At 30.8% G+C, this 12,452-nt stretch overlaps 1 protein-coding gene across 19 annotated transcripts in view; it reads right to left on the bottom strand.

The window, feature by feature from the left end:
• LOC134685569 (twitchin-like) overlaps positions 1-12,452 on the bottom strand; it is a 131,446-nt gene that overhangs the window by 104,922 nt on the left and 14,072 nt on the right. For all 19 annotated transcript variants that reach the window (XM_063545375.1, XM_063545366.1, XM_063545363.1 and 16 more), the window contains exons 4-8: positions 10,764-10,912; positions 9,788-9,943; positions 6,078-6,389; positions 3,984-3,996; positions 3,442-3,655 (exon numbers count right to left, since the gene is read on the bottom strand). In XM_063545375.1, the coding sequence (XP_063401445.1) occupies positions 3,442-3,655; positions 3,984-3,996; positions 6,078-6,389; positions 9,788-9,943; positions 10,764-10,912 (844 nt within the window). The remainder of the gene's footprint in view (positions 1-3,441; positions 3,656-3,983; positions 3,997-6,077; positions 6,390-9,787; positions 9,944-10,763; positions 10,913-12,452) is intronic.

Below are 12,452 nucleotides of genomic sequence, written 5' to 3'. Positions count from 1 at the left end.
TAAAATACTGTAAAAAATTAAAATAATAAATTTTATCATTTAACAAGAAAGTTCATGTTCATACTTAATGTACATTTTCTAGGCAGAAAACAGGTGAATAAATAATTAAATCAGGCGCGTAGCTCCCTATACGCCAACACGCAGTTGCGTGCACATCGGTTCGGCATGCAAAAAAAAATATTGCAAAATTGCAAAATTACAAATTAAATTTTAAAGGAAACACATATGTTGTCACTTTTTTAATTTATGAAATGTCATAAAATAACGGCATTTGGTTTCAGAATAGAAGTTTTAAAGATCATACTGCTACATGACAAAATCGGACAGTGTAACTTGTATCTTTTACAAGATATGAATTAGTTATACTCAGTCTAACACATGTAGTTTCGGAGCACAGTTTACTGAGTACGGTTTATCTGTTTGGAATGAGATGTATAAATCGGCATGAGATTTATCAGAACCCTTCGATATCGTTGAAATTATGCCATGGCGATGTGTTCGACGGACTACCAGAGCCACTCATCCTGCAAACACGCCAAAACAGTATTGGAAAGTTTCATTATATTTTACGTTTATAGACCATATGAAAATCGAATGCCTATGATAATGGAACTGGAGAGTGGAGTCGCGTCTGGTATTATCAGAAAATCGCTTCTCTGTGTCGTATCTTCTTCCTCCTGTTTTAGGAAATATAACAAACGAACAAATATCAACATTGTCAGAGACATACGAAACTGACCTGGTATGTAATTTTGACGAATTCAATTGGGAGGTCGCTCAAAGGCGAACACGTTCACTGGTTTATAACATCTCGCGAGTGCTACCGTGGAGATCTATGTACTACGTCTGTTGAAATCAAATGTACGATCACCAATGAACAATGACAGGTTATCATCGCTAGCATAACTGCATATTCATCAGAATAGTGTGAATATTGCCGACAAATAAATAGAGAAGTTCGTTTCTGCCTAGACCCGAAGAGCAGATTTTTGACAATTTCGAGTAAATTCTGTATCAGAAAGATGTGTAGTTTATGTTTTCAATTAACCATGATTTACTCTATTCAGAAGCTTTATAAATAGTTTTACATTCATAAATTGTTTATAAGTCCTATCTACATGAAGGTCCTCTATCAACTGTCCTATGACCGAAAACCGAAAAAAAAAACATTTTCCTGCATAAAAGGGTCCCAAAATTTTTTCGCCTCGCTCCGCTCGGCGGTAGTTGCTTGCACTTCGTTTCTTTCTAGCTACGCCCCTGTAAATGATATGAAAACGATTTCTCTTTAATAAGTATATATTGCATTCCTCATATAATATGCTTTGGCCATTGAATTTTACCAAAATACATTCTTAATGCCCACTAATTCATAAAGAAATGTTTGTACTTGAGAAAAAATTAATGACACTTAACTTAAGTAAATGTTTAAACTACAAAAATAACTTAAAATATTCAAACACACCTAAAACTTGTAAACATTTGATAACAGTAATGCCAACATAATATATTGGATTAGGGAGGCTCATACATTTTTGACTACAACTAATTAAGAACTTTGATTATTTTGTAGATTCTGTTCAATGTTAACAGACAAAAACTTAAATGTTATTTGTGTTCTGTACAAACAAGTAATTTTGATTACAATAAGAGATGTCTGATGAGCTAAAATTTACACTTTTTGTCTTAAATAAATAAATCTAAGTATACTGGTGCTTGTCGAATAAAGTAATTAACCACACATAAAAATGATTTAGTTGAAATTTTTAAGAATGCACCCTATAGATACTTGTATGAATGCCAGATCTGCACATTTTCAAGCACCTGCTCACAGGTGTTTTGACACATGCACAAACAATGCACATGTCAGCCCTTAGTATGCACCAAAGAAAGATTTATATATAACACATATTTAGCTTAAATAATGTTTAACTTTCAAAGGGTAAGCATTCTAGGGACATGAGTAAGGAAACTTAAAATATTATATTCTGTAAGTTAGCAAATACTCTGTCAGGAAATATAGATATATTACAATTGATTTTTGTTCTGTCAAACAAGAAGTGAAAATTTCTAAAAAGGCACAAAATGAACCCAACAAATTCATGAAACTGAAAAATTGAATCTGAATCTGGTAAACAAACTCTAGCATTTTATCTTGGCAAGGGAATCAGATTGCTTTTTTATTCTCAACAACATTAAATTTCAACATTAAAGTTACATATTTCAAAATTGTTTTTATATGACTTTATTTTAAGCTGACATTACTTAAATTTATGTCTATCCTCATGATTTACTGCAATACCCAGCAGTAGACGAACATGTTTTGCAGGATCAAATATTTCTGTAATAAAATATTGGAAATACGGCCAGTAGGTATAAACAATAACAGAATTTGATTGACAACCATACTGTTTAATGTTGTTTTGAATGCAGATTTGTTAAACGCTTAAATGTATGTTCAAAGAACTCTGCAGCATGCATGAAATTAATAAACTCATCCCAGAAAGACATGGTACATGTTTATTTTGATGTATGGCCGACTTCTCTTTGACTTACATACAAAGTAAACAGATAGCATGTTTGAACTAGCTCATCAATTTCATTTGAATATTATAATATTGATGTCATAAATCAATCTTTGCAATTTTAATGATTTCACATATTTTTTTAGTTTCTAAAATTACCATTTCCAATAAATATAAAGTGTTTTTTACCATTATACTACTTAAAACTTTACATTTGTATTATAGATTTCATAAATATATATTTTGCCAACACCTTAAAACATTATAAAAAGAAAGAATACACTTGAAGGTAACATTTTTAAACCTTGAACTCACAGTATAGCTATTATAAACTTATTTGTGTTCGATCACAAAAATGATGCCCTTTTATGAAACTGTGACAATTTTAATGCCTTTCTTGGAGGTAAAAAATTGAAATACTTATAAAAATAGCCAAAATCAGGTCGGTTTAGAGTAATGCGGTTGTCACTAGTACACACTACAGCGTATTGATATAAACCATCGATATGAACTATTATCCTAAATGCATCCACAGGTAGATCAAGGAATATTTGAAAAACAAAAAAACAAAGTAACCTTAATGTTCACCTCTCAATGTCATATTCAAGGTTAGGTTGTTTGTGTATCCAAGTAATAAGCACTTTTCAAATGTAAAGCTTGCATTAGAAATACAGTTCCCAACTTTTTTTTTTAACATACATTGTTCTTCAATGTTCTTTTGGAGAGATACGAATATATTCAGCATCTGACAGGAACTTTACAAGGTTTCAAATATTTCAAATAAAGCATATGGATTTTTGGATAGTTCCAGTTTGACATCATGTCTCAATTTTACATATTCAGCAACAGGTAAATATAAAATATGATGAATATTAATTAGGAAGAAGTTAGACATGCTGTTTTGGTAAAGTTATCATACCTTAATGTTAAGTGTTGCAGTGTAGCTATCAGCTTTTCCAGGTGAGGGTGTTAGTTTGATGTCATAACGACCTCCCATTTTCAGTTCCGTTGTTCCCTGGAACCATTTGATGTTTGGCTGTGGTTTAGCTTCTAGGTTACATGTCATAATCAGGTTAGTTTTCTCTTGTTTAATGACTGGTTTAGCTAAGAATTGAGGAGCTTTTCCTTCTGGTCTGTAAAAAGACAGTCAAACATAAGAATTCACCAGTCATTCTAATATTACAGTGATGAGAAATAAAGTACACAGCAAAAACGTATGCAGAAGAAGGCTAGTTATCTGTATCCAGCTGTAATCTTTTAAAAATATTTATTAAGTGCTACTCTCAAAGAAAGTCTTGAAACAAATCACACCTAACACAAAGAAAAAGGCACAAATCTTAAAAAAATTCAATGTATTTGAAGCATATTAAGAATAAATCTACTTCAATAATAAGATTGTATAAAAATCAATTTTGAATGGTGTTTTATAAAAAAAATATATACAAAGATAGATATACTTACGCCTTCTTGGCTCCTGTAAATAAAAACAAATAAAAAATATTAAGGAATGTTTAAAACTCTTTTTTTTAAATATCCATTTTCTATATTTCATGCTTAATCTACAAACAAAATTTAAAATGACTAAACTTAAGTCTTCTGAAATAAAACAAATTGTGTTATTCTGTACAAAATGAATAGATAGAATGTTATGAAATAAAAAAATGTCTTGAAATCATATATGAAAATAAAGAATGTCATGAAATCATATAAGAATAAAAAGAATGTCTAGAAATCAGATAGAGAAATAATTTTTAAACAAATTAAATGGAATCTGGATTCAAATCAAAGATTGAGGTATAGTAAATCAAAAATAAAAAGTAACATGTCAATGTTAAATAAATATAAAAATAAACCATTTAATTATTGCATGGAGAAATCTGTGTAACCAGTTGAAACGATTTTCTGGACTTTATGTAAGTCCAGTGTCAAGATATGACTTGACTTACTAACTTTTTTTTTGTGGTTACAAAAATCTCTCTTCATGTGTAGAAAAAAAAATAATTGGGTTAAAAAAGAACTCAATAATAGTGAACTAAGAAGCATATGTCAATTTTTTTAAAACTGAGGAGTTAACTTAATAAACTGTGTAGGAGTAGAAAGCATTGAGATTGAAGGATTTATAAGCTATTTTGTTTAATGATAACACAAACATTATTTGTTAGAAATCAGTTTAACTTGATTGCATCTGGACTGTTACAACAAATTGGATTAAGGCCAAGCATAATATAATATATTGAAAGTGAAATGAAGAAAGCAGTGTAAGCTGATTTTCTGAAAAGCATAGATTTTCATGTAATATCTCAGTTTTTTCTGCTAATTTTTTTTTTCAAATCATCTTTAAATGAAACATTAAAAAAAATTGGTTAAGAATTGTCCTTGGAAAATTGGAGAGACTTATAGTCTTAATTGATATGCAGATTCCGAAAAACTTAAACAAGCATACATATTAAAGTTATAGGAGACAAAATTCTGAATAATGAAAGATTTTTCTATAAAATTCAAATCTCCAATTAACCTTAGAACTGACAGCCTATAAATTTCCCGGCCAAAACATAAATTGGTTACTTAGTTATCCTCACAGTTTTATTTACATAAAAGTTTAAGTGTTTCTATCAGATATCAAAGTAATGACTTAGATCCCATCTTCAAAGTCTAATGATCAGGTCATATCATGTACAGTAACCTGATAAAAAGACAGTTTATTAAATACAGATTAAAGGATTTTTCCTTCCTTAAAAGTTCATTAACCCTTGAGAATCAATTTGTCCCTGCATCAAAATTCCTAAGAAATTCCTTCCTTAACAATTTAGGCTCTTTCTTCTGCTCCCTCCCCTTTCTCACAAGTGTATGTTTTTAACACTTCTAAAGCTATATCATAGACTTGATGACTACAATCCCAACCCATGGGGTGTCATTAAATTCTTTTTAATGGAATCACTTAAACAATGTGAGGATATTATAACTTCCTAATATACTGGCATTTACCAGGCTTACCTTTAGCTGTAATAAGGACAAAAGAAAAATGGTAAATGATCATGATGATATTGATATCTTGCATATATGAAATGAATGAAAAAAGTGCTTTGTGTCTATTGTTTTATGAAAGTTGTTTTAAGATTTTTTGAGTTCAGTCAATTGTAACTGATTTTTAGTTTGTTGTGCTGTTACACCACTGTGCCAGGTTAGGGAATGGTTGAGCACAATGTTTAACATGACACATTCTTAATGTGCCTGTCCCAAGTCAGAAACCTGCAGTTAAGTGGTTGTTGTTGGTTCATATCTGTCCTATTTGATTTCGGTAGAAAAAGATTGGTATAAATAGGTATTTATATTTTTGTTTGATTTTTTGAAAAACTTTCAGGTGGGAACCTTCTATAGCTGACTATACAGCCAGTGTTTTTCTCATTGTTGAAGGCCATACATTCATCTATAATTGCTAAGTTACATCCATTCCTTTTGAACTACTGGCAATTATTTTGTTTGTAATTGTTGACATTTCTTGATGATAACATTACAATATCCCATCTACTATTGGTTTTAGAAACTTGGGCATACCTTCAAAATTAAGAGTAATGGTAGCTGTGGAATCTCCTAAGCTATTTTTGGCAAGACATTTGTATTCTCCGCCATCATCTTTTCCAGGTTTGTCTATTTCCATGGAGACATCATAATTGTTTTTATCTCCTGTTTGAATCATTTTATAACGTCCTCCGTCTTTAAGGGCTGTTGTCCCCTTCATCCATGTGATAGTTGGTTTTGGATCGGCAGTAACTTTACAGTCAAATATAATTTTGCCTCCAACTTGTTTAATAGCTGGTTTGGTTGTGAAGGATGGTCTGGTACCTTGTGGCTTTCCTTTGTCATCACCTTAAGACAACAAATATATATGGTTAAACTATGTACCAATTACATGACGAAAATTTTGAATTTTAGCCACTAAGGTAAACTGTTGCATTCTATCATTAGATTAAATATGGGTAGTGTCTGGTTTTTTTTTCAAATACTGTGGATTGAAGCATCTTGGAATCAACATTATTTGAGGGATACCCAATTTCAAGAATTTGATGGGTAAAGGTTGTCCCCAAAATTTATCAATAAGCAAAATAACATAAATTTATGATTTGTATGGCTACTTCACAGAGAAACAAAAATAAAGAAAAATAAAGAAATAATATATTCAACATAAATACTTAAGACAACATCCAGTAAGAGACACAGGGTGAATGTTAAAATTCCTGATAAATCTCAGTTAAGTCTCCCTATTAAAATTAACGAACTTTTTATCCTGCTACAAAATTTGAAAAGATTCATGATCGAAGAGATCCACCCATTGATTCAAAATTTTAAATTCCAACGTCTTTCAAAAGGCTATTAAAATCAATGATTTGGGAATTGAATGAAATCAGACTCGAGTTCATTCTTGAATTTTTGTTTAGAAATTTGTTTTTGAGTGAGGCTTGTTGGCAACACCTTAACTACATATACCTCTAGTACTTCACATGATTTCCCTCAAGAATAATTTGTTTTTGAACAAGAAATTTATTGACATTGTGAAATTCATTTATATCGTGAAATCATCAAATAAATTCAACAAAAATTTTAATACATGCACATTGATGTATATTCAAATTATGGCATTAATAATGAGAAAGAAATGAAAGATTGCAGAATTTGCTAAATGCTGTATATAATAATTAGACTTTGAAGACAACAAATACAGAGATCTTATACTGCTGAGATAATGGTACATGTCCTACATTAGAAAGTGGAGAGTTGGCGAGAGATTCTCATCTATAAACTAAATATTATTCTTGGCATGAAAGAACTGATTGAAATACAAGTTCATTCAAGGTTAAGAAGAGTTAAAACAAATACAAATAAATGCATTCTGATTAAACTTGTATTTCAATACCAGGTAAACAAGACGACTTTCTTCTTGATAGAACAACTGAAAAACAAATCGGCCTGTCTTTAATAACATACATCCCTGTCTTAAACTTTCAAACAGAAAAATTTGGCAATATTTCAAAGATTGTTTTAAGAGCATCTGCCCTAAAGATAAAATTCTTCAATGATTTAAGTAGTTAAGAAACATGACAAAATGTTATTGTTACAATTACAATTGTAGAGTAAGTTTATGGTTTACAGCTTTCTTAAATTGGCATAAGATATAACTTATTATAACGATATCAAAACATAGTGATTTAAAAAAAAAAGTGCTGATGCACCTTTTTAAAAGATGTAAACTGTATTTAGTTGCCAATATTATAGGCTACGCACCTACATTGTAAGACATAATTGGAAGTTTATTGATTTTTGGCGTTTAACCTGAGTTTTATGACAAACAGTTTTTAATATGAAGGTAAAAGTTTTGCCTGGAGAAAATAAACAACCTGCCCCAGGGACCCCCTGGATCTGCCTATGAGAAAAAAGATGATGTAAAGCTACTTAATTTTGAAATTAGATTCTCATAAATTGGTCATGTCCATTATTAGTTCATGTTATTGATGCCTAATTTTATTAAAATCTTGCCAACACAGCTGTAGATTTCCAGATTTAATAACTACGGTACATGTGTATGCAGTTGACCCAGTTATCAGACACTGATGGGAAGATAAGAACTAACTTTCATATTGATTGAATTAAAACTTTTTATGATATAAGTGTATGTATTTATGTCTGAATACTACAATTATTTATTGAATAGTATTTCAATATTGCTAGTTCTTTTCTGATCATGTCTATCTTCTGGAACTGCACACGTATAGTACTTTATCTCTAGATATGTTCAAGTAAGAGGTAATTTTTATTCAAACTTTGCCTTATTTGTTGAAAAAACTGTGCAGCAGACAATATTTCTGATAAAGACTGTATTCAATCATCTAAAAATAGGGCAATGGCTGCTTAAATAAGTTAAAATTTGGATTTAACTCTTGTCCACAATTTCTTTTTTCAGTAAAACACTTCCAAAGTTACATTCATTGTTCAATAACCTAATTATATCCATTCTTCAAAGAGCTACAAAAAACTATAAATTACAACAATGTCAAGAACCGAAAGACTACAAAAACCTATTTTTACAACATAATGCCAAGAACCCGAAAGACTACAATTTAGTACAAAGACCTATCTTTACTACATAATGCCAAGAACACGAAAGACTACAATTTAGTACAAAGACCTATCTTTACTACAATGTCAAAAACCTAAAGAGTACACAGACTTATTTTGAGAACAATATAAAGAACTGATTGTTTGACTAATTGTACAAATGTCAACATGTACTTTTAGCAAGACTGACATGACAGACTATTACATGACCACCTATATTCCCTGATTTTTATCAGCTAAGTACCATGTATTCATCATTAAGTTTGTGTTTACATCCCTAGTAACCCTAGGTTGTATAAGTTTACAGCTTACATAAAATCTTATGTATAGATACTGTATAACCTAAAATAAACATGGTGTTATGCTGTTTACAGAAGTCTGCAGAGAAGATGAGGTTAAAAATCTTGTTGATACTACAAAAATCTTGTAGCAATGATGTAAAATTAGATAAAACAACATGTCAAAATGTACTGACATAACATAAATCTCTATAATAGTTTGAGGTGGAAAGCATCTATTGTCTGAGCCAAGGAACTATTTAGTTATAGGTCATTGTCTCAGCCAAGCAACTATTTACTAATAGGTCATTGCTGATGACCAAGTTCTACATTGTTTTCTCAAATTTTCAACACCAAAAATATTTTTTAGCAATTTCATGGACAATAACATTTATTGGCAGAGATTCAGAAATTCTTTCTTGGCTTCATTTATTTGAAAACTGAAAATCTTTTGCTCTGATGCTGTCAAAATTCTTAAATCTATTACAGGAAGAAAGTATCCTGACTGACATTACAAAAGTGAATTTGGGTGAACTGTCTTCAATATATATGCTAAGACCAAAAGGAAATACTAGTTTTTCCAAGAACATGCTGCAAAATATAATTTTACGATTTTAACAAACAGTCTTTGACTGGTTTCAACAGAGGAAACACTCTGAAGACTAATCTCAAAACAAGAAAAACAGCCCAGTATAAAAGACGGCTGATGCCATTCAATGATACAAACCCGACCGTGCAAGGGCTGTATAGCCAGTCAAGGTCGTTAAAAACTTCCATTTGTGCAATGATACAAAAATGTATTTAAGTTATCTTTTTTTAAGTGGATTAAGTCTATCACTTCACTAAAAGAACACAATGCAATTTAGTTTTACTTACTATCAAAATTAAGTCTAATTGTTGCATTACTTTCTCCTAGAGCATTTTTAGCAGTAACTCTATAATTTCCAGCATCCTGTGCATTTACACCATTGATTTCTAATACTATGAAGTAGTTGTTGTTTCCTTTGGGGTCTGTCTGTATCTTAATTCTACCTATAAACAAAATATAAATACAAGTGATATAGACATAACTTAATTCTAAATACATGTAGCCAATTTGTATGCATGCCCCTGCTTACCTATTGTTTTGACTTTTGACTTTCCAACATTTGGTCATTTCACAACTGATTGTCCTATATGGACTTTTTTGAAGGGCTTTGGCAAAAATTCATATCTATACTATTTCATATCTATAACTATAGATAATTCATATATATTACTATAGCTGAAGGACACCTACGTGTGTGGAATTCTCACTACATTGAAGACCCATTGGTGGCCTTCGGCTGTTGTCTGCTCTATGGTTGGGTTGTTGTCGATTTTGACACATTCACCATTTCCTTTCTCAATTTTATTATTCAATCAATAAATTAATCATCATGCCTCTGTGTCCTATAAGTAACATGCATAGTCACAATTTTTCATCCTTGCTTGTGATTATTCAGATTGGGTTATTTTGGGAGAAAACCAAAATAAAGGTGTCCGGATATTATTTCCATTATAGACAAAACTTCCATTTAGTACTGTTTTGAAATAACAAGTAATTACACCTATGACATGATAGTCATGATATCTTTTACAAAATTTTATTCTACTACAGTTGAAAGACTTTCAATCACTCTCTAAATGCCCATGATTTTTCATATGTGTTCTAGTATGTATTTATGATGTGTTTAATGTATCAGTTCTGTAGAATAAAGATAACAGGTATACTCAGTAGATTTGCAATTTTTTAAGATTATTTTGGCTTAATAAATGGATATGGGGAATCTGTCAAAGAGACAACAACCTGACTAAGATAAGCCTTTCTTACCTCCATCTTTGATTTGTTGATCATCCCTGAACCACGAGATCTGTGGTACTGGGTCTGCTGTCAGCTGACATTCAAACAATAGTTTTTTTCCATTGTCAGCTTGTCTTGTTGATGGTTTCTGTGTAAAATTGGGGGCAATGCCATCTTGTCTGTAATATTAAATAAACATATACAGACAACTTTATTTTAATTTTTTTTCAGAATAAAATGTACTTTTGGAACATCAGAACATTTGAAAAACTTAAACTATAAGTTAAAGCGATCTGATCCCTTACTGGTCATGGTGCAATTAATCTTTTGATGACAATGTCGTAACATGCATAGCAAGGTGATAACCTTTGAAGTATTGACATGTTAAAACCTTGTTTGGAGTCTGTAGTCCAGTGGCTGTCATTAATTGATCAATGGTTGCTGTCTGCCATTTTTATATTTTCGTTTAATGTTATAAGTTTGCATTAGTTATTGCTTTTTAAGCTTGCTATACTGTTTGGGGTTTGCTCGTTGTTGAAGGCTGTACAATGATGGCCTTTGTTGTTTACATTCTTATCCTTTGATTTTTGGTGCATACACATCTCATTGGCAATCATTTCACATTACATTTTTAAACATTGTACACAATGCATTCTTAACAAGTGCTATGCACCATGATTCAAAGCTCTTAAACCTCAAAAAAGAAGCCTGGCTCCTGTAAAGCATCAATTTGTAGTTGTCAGCTGGGTGGCTACAAATTGTGGATCTTCTTATAAGATAACATTCTAAAAAAATATCCTCTGTTGAATATCAGGTATTTGATGTACAATGTTTTATCAAAGGTGTTGAAATCTCTATTATCTATACACTGACATTGATTTACTAACTACATTGATGAAAATCAAAGTCAGTTTGAAATGCTGAATACTACCAACCAAAGCAACAGGTGGCTTACATACAAATAAAAGTTTTATTTCTGTCAAGAACTTGCACATAGTTTAAATTCTTGCAATTTTTGCTATGTATTTCTGGAAATTGATCGAGTGTTTGATGATCAATAAACATGATGTTGAAGTCTCAGATGAAACAAAAGGTGTTAACTATGCTCTCATCTTCAAAGAATAGTCTGACATTTTGGAAAACCTCTTAAACTAAAATTTCATTATCTAAAATATTTATATTTTTAAATTTCTCAAGATTATTATTTATCCTATGTTTCAAAATGTTTTTGACAATATTTCAATGTACATGTTATTTACTTTATCTACCATATCTATAGTTTATCAGAACTGGTTAGTGAAAAAAATGAACTATCTTTTGCATTCTAAAATCAAGTTCAGCTTGAAATAAACATTTTGTGAAATGATTATGAAAAAATATGGTAAAACATCGAGACATCCACTCAACAACATACAGAATGGAAAATGAAAAACTAGTAATCACATTGTGGTCAACAAGGAGCTTGCAGTAATGTCAAATACAGTGAAATTCAAAAATATATATTTATGAATATCTTAAGAAATAGAATAAAATTGAAAAGGCAACCCAATTACAAATTGAAACAAAAAACAAGAATGTGTCCCCAGTACACGAATGCCCCACTCACACTATCATTTTCCATGTTCAGTGGACCGTGACATTGGGGTAAAAACTCTAATTTGGCATTAAAATTAGAAAGATCATATCATAGGTAACATGTGTACCAAGTTTGAAGTCGAT

This window comes from Mytilus trossulus, chromosome 9, assembly GCF_036588685.1.
Source record: "Mytilus trossulus isolate FHL-02 chromosome 9, PNRI_Mtr1.1.1.hap1, whole genome shotgun sequence".
Lineage (NCBI taxonomy): Eukaryota > Metazoa > Mollusca > Bivalvia > Mytilida > Mytilidae > Mytilus > Mytilus trossulus.
Note: the sequence above shows the minus strand (reverse complement) of the source record. Positions and strands in the feature narration are given on the sequence as shown.